The sequence below is a fragment of the Pleurodeles waltl genome, chromosome 5, assembly GCF_031143425.1.
Source record: "Pleurodeles waltl isolate 20211129_DDA chromosome 5, aPleWal1.hap1.20221129, whole genome shotgun sequence".
NCBI lineage: Eukaryota > Metazoa > Chordata > Amphibia > Caudata > Salamandridae > Pleurodeles > Pleurodeles waltl.
Window position 1 is genome coordinate 706,379,534 of NC_090444.1, and position 24,356 is coordinate 706,403,889.

Here is a 24,356-nt window from a genome sequence, read left to right on the forward strand (position 1 = left end):
GTGGACGACGGGACCGTGTTAAGACTCCTGGTGGGAAAACAACTGACATGGGTTCCAAGGCGATTGGAGAGTCAGCTGTGACTCCACCAAAGGTGGGGAAGGGCCAGAGGAAGTCTGCCCAGCCTGTTGTGAGTGTCACGGCGTAGAAGTGCGCCATCATTTCCGGCGGTCGAGACACAACCGCCAGCACTGTTGTTACTGGTCCAGAGACCACCGCCAGAGTCACAGCCCAGGAGGGCCCCACTATCGTCAATGGTCAGGAGACCACCGCCAGAGTCACAGCCCAGGAGGGCCCAAGTATCGTCACTGGTCAGGAGCCCACCGCCACCGCCGGAGTCAGTGCCCAGGAGGGCCCCACTATCGTCACTGGTCAGGAAACCACCGCCAGAGTCACAGCCCAGGAGGGCCCAAGTATCGTCACTGGTCAGGAGCCCACCGCCATCGCCGGAGTCAGTGCCCAGGAGGGCCCAAGTATCGTCACTGGTCAGGAGACCACCGCCAGAGTCACAGCCCAGGAGGGCCCAAGTATCGTCACTGGTCAGGAGACCACCGCCACCGCCGGAGTCAGTGCCCAGGAGGGCCCCGGCTGCCACAGCCCCGCTGGGCAATGATGAAACGTCATGCCACACACCAATGTCCAGTGTATAGAACATCATGCCACACACCAATGTCCTTATCAGAACTGCCATGGCAAAGCACCGCTGAACTGTCCTGAACCTCCATGTCAAAGCACCGCTGAACTGTCCTGAACCGCCATGGCAAAGCACCGCTGAACAGGGCAAATAACGCCATGGCAAAGCACCGCTGAACTGTCCTGAACCGCCATGTCAAAGCCCCGCTGAACTGTCCTGAACCGCCATCTCAAAGCACCGCTGAACAGGGAAAAGACCGCCATGGCAAAGCACCGCTGAGCTGTCCTGAACCGCCATGGCAAAGCACCGCTGAACAGTCCTGAACCGCCATGTCAAAGCACTGCTGAACAGGGCAAAGACCGCCATGGCTAAGCCCAGCTGAACAGGGCAATGCACCGGGTAGGAATGAATGGCCCGCCACATCAGGCATCCTTATCCCATGTGCAGCTGGGACAGTGACAGGACACGACCTTTCACGGGGAGACTCATCCAGTCTGGGCACCAGTCCCCCCCAGTACCAGTAGAGACCTGCATCAACTTGAGAGACTGTGGCTTTGCATTCCCCAGGATGGCACAGTGGGCAACCCACCCACTGTAGAGACTTGAGAGACTGTGGCTTTGCACTCCCCAGGATGGCACAGTGGGCAACCCACCCACTTGGGAGACTTGAGAGACTGTGGCTTTGCACTCCCCAGGATGGCACAGTGGGCAACCCACCCACTTGGGAGACTTGAGAGACTGTGGCTTTGCACTCCCCAGGATGGCACAGTGGGCAACCCACCCACTGTAGAGACTTGAGAGACTGTGGCTTTGCACTACCCAGGATGGCACAGTGGGCAACCCACCCACTGTAGAGACTTGAGAGACTGTGGCTTTGCACTCCCCAGGAGGGCATTAATGGGCATGGAGCCCCGTCGTGGATCTGGCTTTGCAGTCATCCGGCTGAGGTGCCCCCCCTTCCCTTCCCCCTGAGGTGCCTGTAGTATTTCTGTCTGATGCCCCGGCAGTGTTCTCTCCGATTGTGGTCAGGTATCGTTTGTGGGCCTCGCCCATGTACTTTTTGGACTGATGGTGCACAGACATTGTTATGTACATATCTGCACTACTTCTCGTATTGTATATAATTCTGACTGATTTTCTAATATATATCTGTATATTTTTGTATGACATGTATATTGGCACATTACATTGTTTGACCGATTTTCGCTTTGTGTATTCATTCTTCCGGGGGGATTGTGGGTTGTTACTGTGATTTTTGTGAATGCTTTGGTGTGTATGTTGTAATATGCGAGGGTGGGGGTGGTGGTGTTTGGCGTGTGTCGCCCCTAACTTTTGCCTCCCCCCTCCCCCATGTCGTAGGTGCAGTACTCACCATTGTCTGCAGCACCTATGTAGCTGTTGGTCGTAGAAGAGCAGAAACACAAGGGCAGGGAGTATTTGGAGTTCGGGCTCCATGGATTCCTCGTTCCTCGTGGGATATGTTAAGGTGAGCGTTTTCCCATAGCAAAAGCTGTTTCCGACGTGTTTTTATCCACGGTGAATCCGCCCCGGAAAAGGTGGCGAATTGGCGGGTTGTAATACTGTGGGCGGTACATTGTCTTCCGCCTGTCTGTTGGCGGTGACCGCCGCACTGCTTGTCTGTACCGCCGTGGCGGGCGAAGTGTTAAAGTGTCTGTCTTTGTTGGCGGTTTCCGCCAGGGTCATAATTCCCTTTTTTTGTCCGCCGGCCTGTTTGCGGTATTTCCGCTGCTTTAACACCGTCCGCCAGGGTTGTAATGACCCCCTAGGTCCCCAGCTTTCAGTAATGACTCAGTGGGGCGGCCCCCGGATTCCAATAATGATTCAGTGGGGGTCCCCGGGTTCCAGTAATGGTAAAGTGGGGGTCCACAGAAGTCAAAAGGTTGGGAACCACTGATATAGGTCTGGCTACACTAATGGAGCTAGAGGGTGGGGGTGTTACTTGGGACTTGGAAGGGCACTTTTTGCAATTATTGAGCCTTGAGATGGACCGTACAAAAATGAGCGATTTCAAACCTACGTCATATTGTGATCCCTTGACCACATGATAGCACAGACAAGTTTCATGAGGTGGTAATTTGCATCCTGATAAACATTTGGCAAAACACGATGAACCGATATGCCATTAATTTGACCAAAGCACAAAAACATGCATTAGACACGATTAGTAAAGACTACACTTTTGTCATCAATCCCTCAGACAGGGGCGGTAATGTGGTACCATAGGATATAAAAAATATCTCCTGAATTCTGACAATTAACTCTCTCAGGAACTTTCCAAAGGTTGACATATCTTGAATACAAGTCCTATTCTTGGATATCACACTCTATTAGATGAGTGGATAGAAAAATTGGTTGTTAAACATGAGAGGGATATCAATTCCTGCATGTAAACAAACCAAAGGCCCCAAGTTTTTACTGCCTGCTGAAAATACCTAAAGGCAAGTTAAAGCCAATTATATCAGCAAATAGGAGCTTGTTGGAAAACCCCTCTAAATATCAGAATTGTTTTTCTTCTTCCATATGTATAAAACTACCCTCTTATTGTAGGGACCGCATAGGTTTTCTTAACAAAGTATCCATACATACCTGAAAACAACACAAACTGGGAATCAAAGCTTCTAGACATTACTTTAGAGCTAAACCGATCTATATGTATGACCACTCCATGATGTTAATCGAGCTGTTACAATTTTGTTACAATTTTGCTTGAAAAATAATTTTTCTTTGATGATCAGTGGTATAAGCAACTCATCGATACTGCACTGGGCAGTTGTTTTGCACCTAGTTATGCAGGAATCCTTATGGGTTGGGTGGAGGAACAACATGTATGGACTGATAATAATGAACATTTTACTAAGCCTATAGTCTTATGGATATGCTACATTGATGATCTCTTTTTGATATGGGATGGCCAGTGTGTGAAGTTTTAGAAATGTATTTCTGAAAACCATTTGAACCTTAAGTTCACATATACCACTCACAAGTCCAAGATGGAGTTCCTTGATGTACCATTAAGGACAACACTGTACACATCAAACTTCACCACAAAAGCACAGCCGGGAAATAGCAGTTTACATGCAGAAAGTCATCACCCTAAAAGCTTGAAGTGGAGGATACCATGTGGTGAGTTCGACCAAGCCACATGCAACTGCAGCACACCACAGACAAAAAAGAGAATAGGAAAAACATGTGATGCAAACGTTTAAAATCGGGGGCATCCCATCAGGGTCCTTCAAACCACTAGGAAGAGGGAAAATAAATTTTCTAGGGACAATCTCTTTGTATGAGAAAGAACCAAGGAATCACACCATATCAGACTAGTAACTACTTATAGCAGGCTTTAAACAGATGATCAAAGTCTGATGATCACAGTCTGATCAGGACTGACCCATCAATTGGGAAATTGGTTATGCCACTACCCCACGTGACATACCGTAGACCAAGATCAATCAGGGATACTTTAGTACACAGTTACGTTAGGACCCAATCTAGGGGTGATCTCTGAAAGTTCAACAAAGTCTTTATAAATGCGGGAAGTGCAAATCCTTCAGGGACAGTGCCAACAGAAAGGATTACATGGTAACCACTGGTAAGACCAACAGGATCAGGAGGTTTATCACAGGTAATGGTGACTGCTTCCTTTATGTGCTTGAGTGTCTGTGTGTAAATGGGAAGTACAATATTTACAATCAATAAAATGATTTGGAACATCCAAGGGCTATCAGACATTGTGACCAAAATTATTCAGTGGTCAGACATTTGCGAATGCTACCCTGAGAGGTAATGATAGAGAAACAAATTGAGAAAATTGGAGTCAGAATATATTATTTTTCTGAACACAAATTTCCCAAGAGGACTGAACATCAACAAAGAACTATATGTTCACATTGGCTAACTGAGACATGTTTGCACTGTTTCTTATAGCAGGATTATGGGAGAAAGAACTGTGGCAGGATCCAATGCAATTAAAGCTCAATTTTTCAAATGTATTCACTGAATTATTTTCTTCTCAGACGATTGGATGTGAAACTGATTAACTGTAATTTCACTGGATGCATCAATTGCGATTATCACTGTGGAGGGTATAACGTAGCACATAAACAACTTTTGTCACTGTGAGCATTTATATTCTATACTACTTAGACAGATCATGACAATGCTATAATAGGCATCAGACTAATTGCTCATTAGTATATGAATTTGTCACTTGGCATGAAATTTCCTAGTACTTTTGATTCCTTCCCCTTTTCAAATTTCTATACATGATCATTAGTTTGAGGTACACAGATGACTCATTAAACAAGATCTCTTTTTGCATATGTTAGCATACAAGTACAATTGTTGCATTATCCAGTTGGATGGGGGATAGTATAAATGTCCTAAAGCATTTTACTTGCTTAAAAAGAAATTAAGTTGTGCTGGAAATGAGCCACTGAAATATATGGATTTTGAACTCTGATCTGATTTACTTGCAGTATTTCCTCTATGATCCATAACATTTAGTAGGACTTCTATGTCTATGTTTTTTTCTACAGCAAATATGCGAATATATGTTGGATGTGCACACTCCCGTGCAAAGAAAGGACGTCCATCAGTGACTACAAGGATGTGTTTTGGCTGCAAGTTACATGTTACCCTACTACAATATTTAAGAGAGCGAATTAGAATTTTGGAAACTTCCAGTGCATGTAATCTATCATTTTAAAATGCAACCAAATTATAAAGAATGGGATTGCAAAACAGAATGAGGATTTCCAACAGCATGTCTCTAAGGGACCACGCAAACTCCCTTCGCCCTCTTCTATTCACCATCTGAATGCATTCTTGGTGCAGTATCTTAGTAAGTGGATCGTTATTTGCTAACAGTACTCAGGAGGTCAAATCGTGAATTCTGGCAAAGCCGAATCAGTCTTCCATCCTGGCATAGGACAGTATATTAAGGGGCATATTTATACTTGTTTTGCGCCAAATTTGTGTCATTTTTTTAACGCACATTCAGTGCAAAACTAACTCCATATTAATACTTTGGCACTAGATCTGTCTAGCGCCAAATTTATGGAGTAAAAGTCATTTTTTGGACGTGGAAACCTACCGTGCGTCAATGAGATGCAAAGTAGGCGTTCCCGTGCAAAAAATGACTCTATGGCCTTAGTGCCATATTGATCCCCTCGTGCCAAAATCACGCACGGGAGGGAGGAGGGGTCAAAAAATGGCATAAAGCTTGATTTCCACCATTTTGTAATGCCTGGGTCAGGGCATGCGTTAGGGAACCTGTGGGCCTATTTCCATGGTGGAACACCATGGCATAAACCCACAGAAGCCTTCTCCAGGCCCCAGAGACACCCACACCAGAGGGACAGCGGAGGATGGGGGACCCCATCCCAGGTAAGTATAGGTAAGCAAAGGTAAGTATTTATAAAAGAAAATTTAACGTGCCATTGGGGGCCCTGAAATGGCCCCCCCTACATGGCACTGGGTGCAATGGCCATGCCCAGGGGACCCTGGTCCCCTGTGCTGGCCGTTCGGGTGGTGGGCATTGCTCCTGTCTTTTCTAAGACAGGAACCATGTGGTATGGTGGTTTTGCGTCTGAAAATGACTATAGGCAGGTAAGAGTCATTTTTTTTTACTTTAACCTGCCTAACGTCATTTTTTGGGGCAAACCCCCTTTCTTCCATTCCGCCGGCCCCACCCAACTAACATCATTTTTTTTTACGCTAGCCTACCCTTTGCACAGGCTTGCACCATTCCATAAATATGGTGCCCGGTTGGTGCACAGAAATGGTGCAAGCCGGTGGTAAACATTTTGGTGCAAAACTGCGTTAGTGCAGTTTTGCGCCAAAAAGTATAAATCAGGGCCTCAGTGGCATAATTTGGGTAAGAATAAAAGCTTCTTTTTTAAAGTGCTTAGAAACTGCAAAATTGCATTATGAAACAATATATCAAAGTTACATGTGTTTTAAAAGCACTGACATTTTGCTAGCCTGTGCTGTACATTGTACATTTCAGCTAGACGTCCTAGTAACTGTAGTTTACTTCTTAGCAATGTGAGGATTATAGAAATCAGTAAGTTCAGCCTTTTACTTGCTTTCTTCCCACAAAAAAAGCTTGGCACCTGCTCATTAGTGCCTATTTGTAGGCTTATGTCCGTCGTGTGCTCCTGCTTTCATTTACTTGAATTCAAAGTATGTAAATGTAATACTGAACTGTATTGAATTTAGAACGGCAGGCTCCAACTGACAATTGGGCTTACCTCTAGTTTGTTGATTTGACGTTTTGCTTATGCTTATTTTGATTCTTGCCATCTATTTTGCATTAAACATGTGTCAGACATCTGTGAAGTATCCAGAGTGACTGTTTTCTTCTGTACATAAACATCTGGGGAACCAATCCACGACCAGAACAATTTGAACGTACAGCTCACATCTATAATTGTCTGGAGGAGGACATTCTATAATGTTTCTAAACAGTGAGCATAGTTTTGGGAGGTACAGAAGGAAACAGATGACAGAACAGTGATCCCTGACCAGAGGTCCATAGCTAATTCCAACCGCTAATGTACTACAAACAGGACACATCAGTTTCACCTATTAACACACCACCTGTCAAGAGAAGTATATTCGATCATTCACGAGAGGTCTTTATGAGCAGTAGGTTCAAGGCTTTGAAACATGCTCAGTACATCCCCGAGGGTACAACGAAATAGCTGAAAACAGAACTATCCAACAAGCCTTCACCTGACCTGGGTCATTGTTACTGAAGGCAACATATAGCATATTTGCAGCAGCACTTTTTCACCACAGGCCTTCAGTAGCACCTTCCGATAACTATTCCCTCAGTAAGCAATTTGGAAATGGGAAAATTTGCCAGTGGAATTATTCTGTTTTCCCTTAGAAGACACGTAATCCTTGTCCAGATAAATCGACTATCTGCGTGTACCAACGTCTGGTAATGCAGAATGAACTAGCAGCTATGAGACAGCATTTGATTCTATTGTAAACAATATAAATTACTGAATGCAAACACTGAACTGCATCCACAATGACCTACATAAGAAGAACATATTACTCATAAGAGAAGTGAGTGTTATGTTTTTACAGCACAGAAAGGCATTTCCTCGAAAATTATTGGTGTAAAAAAGATGCTATACAAAACTGAAAGAATGAAGTCTAAATCTAAAACTATGATAACTAGAAACATGCACAAATAATACAACAAATAGCTGAAAATAAAGGCCACAAAACTAATGTTTGCAATTCTCTTGGAGTCAACAGAGTAAGGTCTGTGAGCGGGCATATATGTGGTATGAGAACACCATGTTATGCATACAACGACAAGGCATGTTCATTTCAATTAGCGGGTTTTCCCTTACGGTTACTGTAAGGTCATCAAAGGCAAGATATGTAGATCAGATCATGGCACAGGCAGCATATGTGCGACCTGTCTGCTTCAAAACATCATACACCTATGTACAAGTAAAACAGACATCTTTCTCACATATTTGTAAAATGGCTGGTTCCTTTTTGACCATTTTTGATGCGCATCCGTGATGCAATATTTAAATCTGTGTATGTTCTCTAGAGCATTGCAAGTTTAGAAGACAATGCGCACACTATGACTTCAAAAACGTTCTTCGCCGTATTTCCGGTGTGCAGATGCATGAGATTTTCAAAAGACTGTTCTATATTTCGAGGAAAATGGTCAAAATCCTATAACTTCACTTTGCCCGCAAACGGTCTTTATCTCTTCAGCGCTCTCCAGTGTTCAGATAGTTTTTGTAATGGCTGATAACATGTTTTATCTTGTTTAATTATTTTTTTGTAATTTTCTTGATTTTTCCTACTGTATTATATGACCTTCACTGTACATGTCTCAGTCTGCCAGTATCCATAGCATGCAAATCTACTTGTTGAGAAATGTTAAAGCTATACCCAATGTCAAGTTGTGAATTGCTTAAGGTGCTTAATACAGTATCTTTCTAAAGGTGAGTGTAATATTTCTGTTGCAAGTATAATATTTCATTTGCAAGTATATCATAACCAAGTAGCACATTGCCAATAGGGAAACATTCAAGTGTATTATTACATTTTAAAGTAGAAACTCACCATTTCCTTCAAGCAAAAAATTCACAAGAGACAAGGAAGACATCCGCTGCACCTCCAAGTCACTAGACTGCAGTAACGCATGGTAGGGCTCCAAATAGTCTTCAGGCAGTGGGGTATTCACTAAATAAAGCAAATAAAGCAAGGAAGAGCTTAGAAACCATGTCCGATTCCCAGCAATGTTCTCAGACTTTATCCCTAGCAATGGCTAATTAAATATATGTTCATAATGATGTTAAAATATCAACATAAGAAACGATCATAAGCTATAAATGAATTGTAAATACACGCTTTATGTCTCAAAAGCAGCACACACATTTGCAGCAGTGAAAAAAACACAAAGCAAAGAGAAAATACATATACCAATGTGACGTAAGAAAGGCTTGCTGTTACATCTATTTTCTCTCTGCTTTGCGTTTTTGTGTTTTGTAATTTGGTCAGCCTTCTTTCCTAACCCTCTTGTGGACGTTTACAATACATTTTGCACTAAATGCTACCCGGAAAAAACAAGGAAGGATCAACTATGGGCATTTTGCTGACAGCTCCACTCTCCTACATTAGTTGCTGACTGACAGAGTTGCTCATGGTACAAGCACTGTGCCTTTGGGTGTACATCTATCACGGACGCAGTCTGTTCAGCTGCATTACTATCTAGAGACCCAAAGGCACAATGCTGCCACCACCTTACATGTCTGCCACCTTCCTGTCACATGTAGTGTCTTCCAAGGCCCTATTTTGTTACTCCTACTTTTTAATTCGTATTTGATAGTTTTGTGTGCAACTCATCCAGCTTGTTGATCTCTCTCTTTTACTGTTTGCAAATGCACCACAAATTGAATTGAAAATCGCAAGTAAACTTGAGCAAATGTTTCACAACCATCGATAGCTGGAGGTGGTTCACCAACTAAAACTGAATGGTGACAAGACTGAAATACTGATGCCTCTGAGATCTTCCTTATTTTGTGTACTTTCATTTTGATCTCAGTTTCTTTGTGCTAAGCCTAAACCTATATTGTATGTAAGAAATCTAGATGTAAAATGAGATGTTTATCTAAATGTCTACAACCCAATTAATGTCGTCGTCTCTTATCACTTTCAACTGCAGATTCTGAAATGCATTTTATTCTCTTTCTCCCACAATGTTCAACTAGTGAATTTTGTAATCTCTATAGGCATTGAATATTGTAATGCAGTATATTTGAACTTACAGCAATTTATATTTAGAAGTACTTCGTTTGGCTCACAAATGTGCAATCAGAAGACTTGCCATGGTTCTGACAAGAAGTGATAACATCTCTCTGGCCCTGTCCACCTTATATGGTCATCCAGTGAGTGAAAATATCTTGTTTAAATCTATGTGTTTTGTGCACAAAGCCCTTCATGACTAAAGGACTTACGCTGTCTTGCGGCTTCAAACAGTGCAAATATCATCAATGTCTCACCTCAGCAGAGGCCTGTCTTCTCCAAAGTCCTAAGGTTAAACATGCTACAAAAGGAAGCAGCGCCTTTTCCATAGCTGCCACCATCAAATGGAACTCTCTTCCTATCTCTGCCCGGGCCGAGTCATATTTACTGAAATTTAGAAAGTCTCCAACAAAATGGTGCTTTCCTATGAAGATGAATTGAGGGGAACACTTTTTGTCTGGATCTTCTCTGTAGAACATTGGTGTAAGTGCTTTAGAAAGTCCAAATAATAAATAATAATCGGTCATTTAAGTACACAGATAGAATAATAGATGAGTAACTGTGAATTACATAGAAGATTTTCACTTAGGGACTTTGAGTGGTACCTAACACACGACAAGAGAGAAGTTCAAGTAGTTTATGATATCACTCAGGAATCTAAAATTATATGTTATGTATGGACCCCAACTCCTATCCCTTGGTCTCATCAGCTGTGCAGGGGTAGAGGAGACGAGGGGGAGGGGAACCATGCACAAGATGGCCTTACTTGCACTGTCCTCCCTGTTACATAGTATGCTTAGAATCTTGCCATGTGATCGTTTCTCTCCTACCCTATTCTCAACATGCAATGCAAAGATCCTCCCAAATATTCATAAATAACTAACCTAGTGTGTTGCCACCTACCCGTACCCACCTTGGCATTTAATATCCCCTGCACAACACAAATTAAGAAAGAAAACCTTGTGTCTCCTCTCTCAACCAACCTCTGGTCAATGACTCCCACCTCACCAATATATATATTAAAACAAAATACCTGGTGACCAGTCATCCTCCCTCACTAACCTCTGTGCCTTCCCTCCCTTCTAATCTGAAAGTGTGATGACAGCTCTCTGAGACCTGTACCAGAGAGACTCGAAATGCCCTGTCAGTGCGAGTCTGAAGAGACTCAAAGAGCTGGTGTCTGGCGAAAGCTTTCTCCCTCTTTGTTCAGGTCTTTGGAGACCCGAAAGAGACAGGTGAAGGTGGGAGGGATTATCATCTGCCTTTCCACCACTTTGCTCGAATCTCTGGAGAAACTGATAATACAGGAAAACACCAGGGAAGGGAACATTTTTGACTGGTGACATAAAAGCAGTGGGAAAATACATTTTGCTTTTAAATTGTTGTTACATTTAGGGAGTAAATAACTGGATTCAGAAAACAGTATTCGTGCTAGCCACTGCAAATGAGAGCCATAAAAAGCAATAAAATAATATACCATGACACATGTGACTCCTAACTAATATTCAACCCAAAGCTACAAATCAACCTGTGACACGTAATCCTTTGTAACCACTAGAATCACTACACTTACAAAGGTTGCAATTGAATGTGCTTTGTGGAAGGACTGTGCATAGTTGCTTGTGCTAACATTCATTTCTTTTCTCTGTACTGTGAATAAAGGAGTGTTTTATACATCGTGTTTTTAGTGTTATATGAGTAATTATGAGTGCCTCAACTTTCAATTATGGGCCCAGGTCACAATCGAGGGCCATAGTGTGATGAAGAGGGTGATTATCGCCAGTTATTGTCCCACCAGTAATGAAAATAAGTTTATTAGCACCCCAGGTACTCTACAAAGATAAAAAGACTGCAAAGCTGCTGAAGCCTTATTTTATTGTTTCTCATTTTTATAAGGCACGATAGAACAGAGTAGGTGTCATCACCCTATACTACAGAACAACAGGCAGACTTGGTAAATGGCGGCATGAAAAAAATGACAAATGTTCAAACCAGTCTCTAAATGGTGCATAGCTGATGAGTGGGAGGGTAGATAAAAGGAAGAAGGCAGAAAGATTTGGAGATTAGGATTAACAAAGAACTGTAACAGAGACATTTTAGGAAAAGGTGAATAATGGACAAACTTGAGGTGAACAGACCCCAGGTAGAAAGCAAGGAAGAAAGGAATGGGCAAGCGGGGGTAACCATTGGATTTAAGGGGAGGCTTTAGAGGATTGTAATAAGGAGGGAAGCAACAGGAGAACTTCTGACCAGAGTCCTTGAGTAGAAAGGAGCTACAGTTTTAGGATGAAAGAAAAGGCAGAGTGGAGTAGGATGGGAAATAGGCAAGAGATGAAGGAATGATATGGTGGGGTTAAAGGAGACTGAGGTGTGGAGACAGTAAGCACAAAGTTCGTAAAGGAAATTAACTTAGATGCACGCTAAACAAGTCATTTTTAGTGCGTTGTGAAACTGGATAAGGTCTTTAGAACAAGGGTTCTTGACCCTTTGACTTCTGTGGACCCACACTTAATCATTACTAGAATCAAGGACCCCTACTGTACCATTATTGCAATCCAGGGACACCCGTTGAGTCATTACTGGAAGCCAGGGAGCACAGCTTGAGCAGTTTCAATGATTTGAACCTCTAAACAATACATACAATTACAGAAGCAAATATTCATCAAACTAATATCCAACTGATTACAAACAAATGTCAAACATCTAAATTTTAATTTCAATGAGGACGTTGTGACCTTTCCAACCTGAACTGAGGCCACTCATTATCACATTATATTATGTTTGAAGCACTTGCACTCTTCCTACAAAGAAATATGAGGACACCAGCTTACTTTTTAGGCTTCAGGTGCAAATTCATTCACATTTACTTAACATGTTCAGGTTTACATGTTGGTTCTTTATTGACATATACTTTGTTAATCTGTCAATGTTATGTATTTTTTAGCAGTCGAGGACCCCCTGAATAGGCTTTGTAGAACCCCTTGTGTTCCCGGGCCACAGGTGAAGAACCACTGCATCATTACAGCATCTCAGATCAACTGGTAGGGAGTTCCAGATGGCAGGGCTTTCACCAGAGAAAGGCTGTTTGGCAGTTTTGTAGGAGATGAATGTTTTGGAATCCAATTCAAGCTTATCAATATTCCTCAAGTTCTTTGCACCACAAGAGGTTTTAAAATAGGCTTTTTGAAAGTTCAAATGTGGACTGTGAATACCCTTGTATGTGATGAACCTAAACATAAATGTTATTCTGACTTCTAAAGGAAGCCAGTGAAGTTATTTTTGTATTAGAGATATATGGTCCAACATTTTGGTTCCAGAAATCATCCTTGGAAACATTAGCAGGTGCATCCATTACAAAGTGCTAATGGGAAGCAGCTTCAGTGTTGAGAGGCGGCTTCATTGATGAGCAATGTAGGTCCTGCTGTAACTCCGAGTGTTTCTATGAAAAGACAACCCATTCACCCTTCAAATGTACAGTATCCTGGAAACGCAAGAAAACAAGTCTAATTTCAGAGACCAGGAGAATAAACATAGAGTGGTTTGTCTTTTTTTTCTTCTCTTTTTTGCAGTCATGATCGTAGTCCCCTCGAAAACAAGGTTACCGTAGTACAGTAACTTTGAACGGTTAGCTAGTTTTCTGTTCACAGCAGCATCAAAAGTTACAGCAGCAGCTGCACCGCTCCAGTAATGGTACTTCCATTACCACTGAGTAAGGATTAGTCCTCTCTGTTGGCTGAGGGGCAGAAATATGGCAAGCAGAGTGAGAAATAACAGAGGATGAAAGCTGGTACTGCCACTAGGAGCACTGAGCACAGCAGCACAGCAGCACACCAGGTACTGATATGTATTACAGGCCCCTCACCAGGTAAATAACACGAGTATCCAGGAGCACTGAAGATATATCCTTGAAGGTTAAATCTAGAAAGTTAAACAGATCAACCACTACCTACCAGTGAATTACTAATGGTATTCAAAGAATAGCAATATTTTAGAGCACTTACCGAAAGAGATAGCACTTGATTCTAATTTCAGATCCGCGGTTGTACATTCTGCAGCTTTGCTCAAAGGACATCCACAGAGATGCCACCAGACCTGCATTTTCCAAACCATAGTGGGGAACACCCCCATGCCACTGGCCTCAGACAGCTAGAAGGAACTTTTTTTGTTTTTGGCTGCACTGGAAGAATGTCCGGCATTCACATCTGATTCAATGGTGTGCCAGTGGAGAGAAGCCACAGCAAGAGAGGTCCAGTATCCCGACTTGAGTTTACAACTAATACTAATAGTGAATGCCAAATACTGGACATGCTGTGTCTGACTTATAACATAAGTTATGCGAGAGTTATAGCAAATTTACAAATTCCAAACTTCATTGCAACAGAGAAAGCGGAAAAGTCTTAAGAAGGTCAAAATGTTTTTGACTAGAGGAAGCTGATAATTGTGAGCTTTCATTACTTTAGTTCCTTTCTAGCTCATCTATAGTTCTCGACTTAGACAGCATTCAAAATTTTTACTGGCATCAGTGGTGTATGTGAAGAGTTCAAAAGGAAAATGGGCCCAATAAAGCAAGCGTGTTGAAATTGCAGTACCTACGGAGACTGCTCCCACTACCATAATCTCCCTTACTAACTTTGAAAGGGAAATTTGACAGGCATGCACAGAATAAGGCTTCTTGCCTATCCTTCAGAGTTCTAATGATCAGTGTTCAGGTTTGTGCTCTAATAATACCTACACAAGAACATGTCCTTCCAATAGTAGTGAACTCGGTATAGTGCTAAGGTATTGTGTACTTTCAGGATTATTTTTCTCCTATTACAGATATTAAGTCAGAAGACTATACTGTTCTCTTGTCCTACAGAACTTTTCAACTTCACAGTGAGGAACATTCACCTCACACACATCCCACAGCAGGAGGGAGAATCCTGTACAACTGAAATCCCCTGAAAGCTATTAGTGTCACCCCATCCTCTCTTTGTTTTCAACTCAGGTTGACTCTCCCTCAATAGGACAGTCAACCCTAACACCAATGAGGTGACTTGCGAGTAACAGAATCCCAGACACATCAGGGAAAGCTCAACAGACAATAAAAACATCACCGATTAGTCTAAGACGAGCACATACTCACAGTGTTGACTGACATGCAAATAGTACAAGGCGGCTGACTGCTGTAGATCAGGAAGTTCTGAAAATGACAGGGTTCGCAGGGCTTCCAGGGATTCATTGCTAAGCGGTGACTCCTCGAAATCTGTGTGATGCAACAGTACATAGAGCAATTACTAATGCACAAAAAAAGCTTAATGCATTGCAAAATACTACTTATTCAGCTTCAGAGTGTTGCACACAGGGTAACATGCACACCTAGCTATCAACACCACTAATTCAGAGGATTTACAAATCAATTACCCTTCTCCCTAAATTAAAAGAACATGTTTGTTTGGAGGTCAGGCACGAAACAAGACTAATGCTGAAGAGGTGTGGCACCAGAAAAAGCACCCAAACTATTGGTATTCAACCAAAATGGCACCACTGCAAATACCAAGGGCTCTACTAATTTTTGCTGATTGTATTCCAGTTAAAGTTTAAATTTGGTCTGGTGCCCTAATTCTCATTTTGTTTCATCCAGTCACTTTTTGATTCTAACCAACCAGTGCTTCAATTCCACCAATAGTTGGATGGGCCCAATTAAAGAAACTATCCTCACTGCACGCTAATGCCACATACTGTGCTAATCAGGGGTTCACCAGTAATTAAATAAATATTTTAACGGACCTAATTCTCTGCACGAGCGTAACAGAAGGGCAGTATACAGGACATCCCCTAGTAAGTGGTTTCAAAATGGAAATCACAAAAGCCCCTGAATTAAAAGGTTCCTTTTGTTCTCTCATGACAGATTTGAAACTTTGTGCACGTCCATCTAATGACAGCTTGTTGTTATATCACGTGATATCACTATGCCACATGTCATGAATAGGATAAGGAATTAATTACCCTAAAACATGCTACAAACATGCCTTCTCAGTGGTCAAAGGCTGAATCAAGCCTCGTTGTGAATTATAACCTGAGACGCGCAAAAAAGACACACACACACTTTACCCTAAATGAAAGCACACTGCAAGAACAGAAGACAAGAAAATCGAGCATCACAAAATGCGTCTATTTAATTGTGTAAGGGAGACCTAAAGAATAGATTGGCGGACATAATTGCAAAGAATGGAATGCGAGACAAACTTGAGTACAAATCATACAAATCAGTTCCAGACTATGCACATTAACTGACCACCACGTTTACCAGCTGGAGGCCCATCAATTGTCTCTCCAGTTCTCAATCAACTGTCTCACATTTTGAAAATCTACCTTTTACACCACATCAACACCCAAACAACGTTACAATTATCCCACATAGAACTATCCAGAGACAAGCACTAGACAGACCACCGCTTCTTTTCTACAGACATTACAAAGCCATGAACAAGTACTGAACAGAAACACAACGGTCAGGAAATGCGTAACAGAAAAGAAAACAAAAATGAAATGAACATTTAATGCTCTTGAAAGAACAAAGTCATTGAATCATCCGAGATTACCTCACATTGGCTGGCCCCTCTGGTTCACTCATGGCCAAACATTTATTTCTCACCTCACAGAGTTTAGATCACCAAAACCATCAAACATAACCTCGTCAGACATTTATCCGAGCTTGTTCACTTTTCACTACTCTGCTCTCCAACTCTATGGCATTTCCTTCCATTTTCTAGACAAGAGCTTTCAGATCACACTTCAACACATCCCTCTTCAACTAACAACTTCACCCAGACCACATCTCCATAATCCAGTATAGACCGTTTTACACATTGCAATTTATAGAAAAGAAAAACCTGACTGGGGAAAAATGATTCACTTCTCCCCCCATTTCAGCCGTCACCCAAATGTGGAGGTTGGAATTGCTGTCCATTAAAAATAACTTATCTTCCTGGACTTTATCATAGCCATTTTGAATAAGATATCCCGTAAGGTATAATGATAGTTTTATTCTTGGTCGCATTTGCCTACTCTACAATGTGTAGTTATGATTCGTTTTCAACAGTAACAATAAGAACAGTTGTAGCAATGTTTCGCTATGATTTCTCTCCAACACAGATCTTTCCCTTTTTATTTATAACTCACCTTATCCGCAAATGTTTTAGAGTTTCCTTGATATTTTGATCGATATTATAAGAACTTCATAACTGGCTTTTTTAATATTAGTGGCGGTGTAGTGGAATACCATGTGAACAGCTATATCAAATGCTTATACAGTTGCTGATGCTTACGTGCAACTGTTAAATAAAACATTTTGAATAAGAAAATCAGTTTGGTGATCTCTGCCCCACGTAAATTAATTACTAGTGTGTTCAGTGGACCATTTCACAAATTTACTGTAAAAACAACACGTTCCCATAAAATACAACAACTGCCTTGTCATTTGGTGGTGCTACTTTTTCAATAGCCTTCAAGGGCCAGGTCTCAGTTTGATACCATATTGTGCTACTGACACTCAATTTCAAATCTGCTGAACACGTCCTTATGCTTCCCTAATCCCAATCATCCAGCCTATAGCGAATTCAACATAGCATTCAGAGCATATTTATACTCTATTTGTGCTGAATTTGCGTCATTGTTTTTACGCAAATTCAGCGCAAACTTAACTCCATATTAATATTTGGACGCTAGACCCATCTAGCATCAAAATATTGGGGTTAAAGTCATTTTTTGGGATGCGTGAAACCACCTTGCGCCAATGAGATGCAAGGTAGGCGTTCCTGTCCAAAAAATGACTCAAAGGCCCTACCGCCATATTTATCATCCCTTGCAAAAAAGGTGCACAGAGGAAGCAGGCCTAAATATTGTTGCTAGGCCTGCTTAGTGACAATATTTAAAGCCTGGGTCAGGGCAGGCGTTAGGGGACATGTGGACCTACTTCCATGGTCATACACACAGAGGTGCCCACCCCAAGCCCCAGGAACACCCCCAACCACACCAGAGGGACACCAGAGGATGGAGGGACCCCATCCCAAGTAAGTAGGGTAAGTAGAGGTAAGTACTTTAAAAAAATGTTTAAAGTGCCATTGGGGGCCCTGAAATGGGCCCCCTAATTGGCACTGGGTGCTGGCCACTGGGGTGGTGGGCATGACTCCTGTCTTTTATAAGACAGGAGTCATGTGGTATGGATGGTTTTGTGTCAGAAAATGACGCTAGGCTGGTTAAAGGCACTGTTTGCCTCTAACCAGCCTAACGTCATTTTTTGATGCAAAACCCCTCTCCCCCATATCGCCAACACCACCTGGCTAACATCAGTTTTCCAGACACTAGCCCACTCTTTGCACAGGCTTGCGGGATTCCATAAATTTGGTGCCCAGCTGGCTCTGTGGAATGACGCAAGCCGGCGCTATAATCTGAGAGGCAAAAATGCGTTTGCGCAGTTTTGCGTCAAAAAGTATAAATATGGGCCTCAGTCTTCAATCATACCCCTTTCATTTTTTACTGTATACCAAAAAATTATTCTCAAGTGCTTTTGAATATCTCACGCCTGATGTACTGAATTCCATCTGCTGCTGACGTTATGCCCAACATCATGCTTCTAAACCTGAAAAAACCTTTCTGAGTGACAGCTACCGTCATAGACCGAGGCCCATATTTATACTTTTTTTAGCGCCGCATTTGCGCATTTTTTGATGCAAGAGCGGCGCAAACTTACAAATTTCAATTGAATTTTGTACGTTTGCGCCGCTTTTGCATCAAACAATTACACAAATGCAGTGCTAAAAAAGTATAAATACGGGCCCTAGAGTCTCTCCTGCTCGCACTACAATTTGATATGTCCAACTGAGATCCAGTTCAGCACAAGGTCACCACACTTCATTAAATTACCCAATGGGGTGCCCTTCCTCCCATAATGTCTTGTTCACACCCGAGGTCAATATATACACAGAGCATGTTGATCCATTTGCGTGCAATTACTATGAGACATAATAAAATTGAAGGCTCACACCTTGGTCAACACAGAGCCCAGACCTGTGCTCAGTTCTTTGCTTCTGGTCAAAGACACATATGTAAATGTGTGCTTCACTGGGACCGCACCTTGCTTTACACATAAGGCATGCTCAAATCCTTTCAGTCCAGCTGGACATTTTCAAAAACACTGTCATGTTTGCGCAACACATAATCAGTTTCATCCCCTCATTAATACATTCCACTGAGAGTACTAGCAATTGCCTACAGGTTCCTGGCCTCCAAATGATTCAGAGACATCCTCGGAAGTACCGCCTTGAAATTTTCTGACCACTTTCAGACAAATATAGCTTTCGCTAAATGTGTCTATCTAATGTTTTTTTTTTAGAGCCTCAGAGTAGTCCAGAAGGGATATTTTAGTTCCATTGTTTTTCCAAGACAAATATCAGACAGCACTAATTCTATGAATTCCACAGTGTCAAATAATAGTGGTTCTTTCCCAGGTGTCATTTAACAACGATAGTGCAGGGTCATCAATAGTAAAATACACAATAGAATCCGCACATTCTACAAACTCATCCATTCATAAACCGTTTTTGTCACATTTACCTATGAACCACATGTATCACACGGACCATTTTGTGCCTTGTGTGTTGCAAGATTTCTTTTGTAAGTTTCTTAAGGCCTGTTTTTGCGTTTTGATAAGGAGAATTTTCTCCTGGCTTACCCAATATCTTGGCTGACTCATACAACCTCAATAAAAGGTGATATCTATGGGGATTTTTCTGGTTAATTTGAATCTTTTAGTTTGCACATCTCATGACCAGCTTGTCTCTATTGAGGTATTGAGTTATGCAGTTTCCAAATTTTCAATGTGATCTTTGGCCCTGTGTGCATGGAGGAAGTACTCCAAATACGCTCATGAAGAAAGGATGCCTGTCATCACCAAATGCATGTGCTCTTTGGACTAACGGTGCGCACCAGCGGCCGCTCCTCTTCTATGGTGGGGAAGCGTCGCCCGCCTGCCAGCACTAAACGCCTGCAAATCCTTTAAAAACGAAAGGATATTTTCAACATTTCAAAACATAGAGAGCATTGGATTCATATTAAAACATATATATATATATATATATATATATATATATATATATATATATATATATATATATATATATATGTCCAAAGAAGGAAACAATATTATAATGGATACTTGGGAGGCAGGTGACCTTTGCTGTCTGCCCACGGGGAGACTTGGGTGGTGCAGTCCAGGAGACTGTCAAGACACCAGCTGGTGGGGCAGCCTAGTGGATGGGGTTATAGGAGCAAAAACGTGAAGAGCACAGGAGTTAGTGTTGCAATTAGCATGTGACAAGGCAGCTGCTGGGGTGCCGAGGTGTAGTTTTTGCACAATTTTTGTCAGGTTAGTGCTAGCAGTAGCTCTAAAGAATATCCAATGAGAGAGGGAGCTTAGTATTGAGGAGATATTAGTGTGCTGAAGGAAGCAGGGAGGGATAATCTGCTGGTACCAGGGACACGGGACCGGACATGTTGCTGCATAGATTAGCGCAGGGGGTGTGCCAGTGGTATTAGCATGCTCGCCACCCTGACCTAAAACGAGCAGGACGACCTCAGGGATTTGGAGATGTTTAAGAGAGGCTGAGGATATTCACATACCCTATCAGGGCTGAACTATTAAGGTTTAAGTAGGTGAATAGTGCAATGGAGGAGTTTTTTTTCAGCAGTCCCTTTACCAGCAAAGTCTTAGTTGAAGATGGTCCGGGCGGAGGGGTTAGTGGCTGCATTTGCAGAGGCCACCCTCAAAGCAGGCATCAAGGGTCTGTGACACAATGGCCGTTATAGACCCGTAAGGCACGGTTTACCAGCTTTTTGGGCGCCCGGCAGCTACATCAAATGGTGGGTGCCTCCTACTTTCCCCACATGGCCAAAAGCGGGCCAAGTTTGGTGAAAAGAGAATGGTCAAATGAGGGAACGGGTAACCCTTTGAACCCTCCAATGGGGGAGAAGTACATCGCACACCGAAGAGGTATCAGGGGATAAAAGGCACATTGCCCCCCTTGCCAGGTCACATAAAAAAAATAAGCAGGGGCAGCACGCACGATTTCAAGACCCACCCACACCCAAACAGCAGCATTTGTTGCAGTGGTGGCGGTAAAAAGGGGGGACATTTGTTGGTTAAGGAGACTCACCAGTAAGCCAGCATCCCAAAGAAACAACACTCAACTGAGGATGCCTTAAGGCAGGGTCAGTGGGTCCGACAGGGGGAGCAAGCAGAGCATGGCACTTACAGCCCAGACCAGCTAGACGGAGAGCAGGGTACAAAAATGCACAGACAAAGCAGCAATGCGGGCCTGAATAGCAGTAAGAAGATATCCCCCTCAAAAGCAGAATTAAACCAACAAGAAACTTATTGATCCCCAAAGAGGCATGTCTGATTGCCTTAACAACAAAAAGGTGCGATAAAGGAGGACAAGCAGATGATAGGACTGGATTGAGACGTGACAACTCTGATTTATGACCTATCAACAATGTATGCTTTATGACCTGTCACTTGTATATGATTTATGATCCTACAACAATGATATATGATGCATACATGATTTATGACACTCTAAACTTGGATTATGGCCCTGTCATATTGATTTATGACTGGGCACTGTGATCATGCATGCTGAATAAAACATGGCCAGGTTTTTCCATAATTGAACAAAGAACACAAGTCTCACTTGAACGATTTCTTTATTAGCATTTGTAATGTGCGCATGGACGAACTGGAGTGGGCGAAGTGCAGGGGTTATGTAGGAAAGACTCGGACTGTGGCGGTGGCACAACCACAGAGGGTACACGAGGCATCAGATGCCTTGATGACTTCAACGTGGTGCCAGGCTACCAGGGGCATGAAGAAAGATGCAGGACAGCAGAGCCTCTCAGCCAGCCCAAAAAGTGTGTCTGCTTTCATAGAATGAAGTGACAGTAAGGAGTGGGGGAGAACAGGGAAGTGTTGCAGGGGCTGCAAAGGGAGAAAACAGCAAAAGGTTTGTCAGGGTTTATACAAGAATACTGCATAGGAGAGGGCTGGTTGAGAGTACAAAGCTGCCTAGAGAAGAAGAATGGAAGGGAGGAACTACATTTGAAAACAGAGCGCGGACTAGCACTGGGGTATTCCGGAAGGCAGAGGCAAGTTTTGAAAGAAAAGGCAGGTGGGTGTGTGAACCTAGTGACAAGGATAGTGGGAGCGATAGTGAAGATAGGTGAACCGGGGCAGATGAGAACATGTTGGGCCTGTACAGCAGGGCAGATAAGCGAAGCAGAAGCGATACAGGATTCAAGCTGGGAGAGTCCAGTGTGGCTCACCTACCACAGTCAGAAGAAATGGCACGTTCCAGGATGGCTGGTCTGACAGTAGTGTTGGATGATTGTGATGCAAGACAGGGAAGGTCTGGGCCGGCCTCCTTATCAAGAAGGTTATCTGCAAGACTGCAAAAATTGTTTGATAGGCTTCTTGGTAGCAGGGAAATGCTAAGGATTAGTAAGATGCAGTGGGAAATACCAAAAAGCGAGGAGACCTTGTTGGATTATAGGAATGGTTAAGAATGGGAGGAGAGTGAGTTGGTGGAGGAGCTGGAAAAGATGAGGTTGAAACACTGATATGGCATTGCTAGTCAGAGGACTTGAGGGCACAGGGAAATATGGGAATGAGTAACATGGCAGCAGAAGTTGGTACTTTTCAGGATGAAGAGATGTGAATGACAACAATGTCTATGGAACTGCTTACAGCACTGGAGACCAGGTCACTGGTAGGATGGCAGACTTTGGTGGGGCCCCCAACAATAAGTCCAGGTAAGAATACAAAAGTAGTGAAAAATCTGAGTTGATTTCAAAAGGAGTGGGTAACTTGTTCGAAGACTCAACAGGGTGGAGGTTATTCAAGGGTCGATATGTGGTGGACCAGGGCGTGGGCACAGAGGGGACAGGTATTAAGAAGATGAGGGTGTAAAGCAGAATGAGGATAGCATGGAAGGGAAGTAAAAGCGAAGGACAAAAAAAAGAGCATAAGGTGGTTAAACATAAAATGCTGCCATCCATGGGGATAATGAAGCCTCAGGGTGCCTACCTGAATGTGGTGACAAAAAGATGAGTGTTAAAGTAGGGTAAATGACTGCACAGGGAGGTGGGAGCCAAATAAAACTCAAAGGAGAAACAATACGAACTGTCTAGGAGACCAAGGCTGCTAGCAACTATTGGAAACCGGACATCAGCTTTTTTGACCTATGCTAGTGTATACTGTGTGGAACACCCTGACAGTTGTGTGGCCCTCAATATACAGATGTAATACAGAAGGCACAAATCATGTTTGGGGGATATGCTTGAGTGAGGAATTTTGGCCAAGGTTGTCGGAAGATGCAGAAGGGTCATCTGAGATGCTGGACAAAGATATCTGATTGCAGTGGATGGCTCCCAGGAGGCCAGCACCCATTGTGTATGCAGCTAGCAGACAGCCAGTCTGATATGGCCCTTTCAAAGGTTTGGTTCATCTGCTGCAAGGAGGGGCTTGCTGGGCTTTTAACAAGATATTTTGTGAGTGGGAATACTATAAATTCAGTTATGATTATTTGAAGTGCGTGACAAATTGCCCACTCACACAGTGCGGAAGTAACATGTTAGGTGGTCAAGGGTCCCAGGGTGGGCTCTGACAGCAACATTCGTAGAAAGGAAGCAGGGAAGGTAGAGGACTGGTAGGAAAAGGCTCATATGCCAATTAAGTGTGTACACATTCAGTATTGATTACAGCTTTACACGAACAGAATGGATGTTCACTTGCTGCAAACACGCTTTGAAGTTGGTTTTCATTTGGGTTACGAGGTTCCAAGAGGCAACATGGTTGGAAAGTCTGCAGTCAGCCAAAGAGCATTCAGAAGTAGGTTGGTATAAGTTGGCAAAAGTAGTTCAATATGGCAGGATAGCAGGGCCATTTGAAGACTGGCCTTTGGATAAGTTGAGTGTGTCTCCGATAGGTGTAGTACCAAAGAACGGGAAGGGAGAGTTTCACCTGGTCAAACATTTGTCATCGCTGGAGGTCTAATCAGTAGATTATTTCATTTCTGAGGATTTGTTATCAGTGACTTAAGGCTCTGTCAATGTGGCATTTGAGCTGGTCAAAGCTGTTGGTGCGGGTGTGAAGACAGATAAGAGAGACATCAAGTCAGCATTTTGGTTGCTGCTGAGTCACCCGGACGATTTTGAGCTGCTCAAAATGTAAGATGAGGACCAGTTGTTTGTTGACAAAGCGTTACCAATGGGTTGTTCAGTGACTTGCGCTCTGTTTGAGAAGTTTCATTTTTACTTGCAGTGGTTGTTTATTTTTGTGATTGACATTACATCAATAACTCACGATCTGGGTGATTGTTTTCT

General features: G+C 42.8%; 1 protein-coding gene across 2 annotated transcripts in view; it reads right to left on the minus strand.

Moving 5' to 3' along the window:
• LOC138295976 (uncharacterized) overlaps positions 1-24,356 on the minus strand; it is a 567,359-nt gene that overhangs the window by 527,798 nt on the left and 15,205 nt on the right. The window contains exons 2-3 of one of the 2 annotated variants that reach the window (XM_069234664.1): positions 15,064-15,183; positions 8,757-8,876 (exon numbers count right to left, since the gene is read on the minus strand). In XM_069234664.1, coding sequence (XP_069090765.1) covers positions 8,757-8,876; positions 15,064-15,183 — 240 coding nt within the window. The remainder of the gene's footprint in view (positions 1-8,756; positions 8,877-15,063; positions 15,184-24,356) is intronic. The other variant, XM_069234665.1, reaches the window with a different exon arrangement.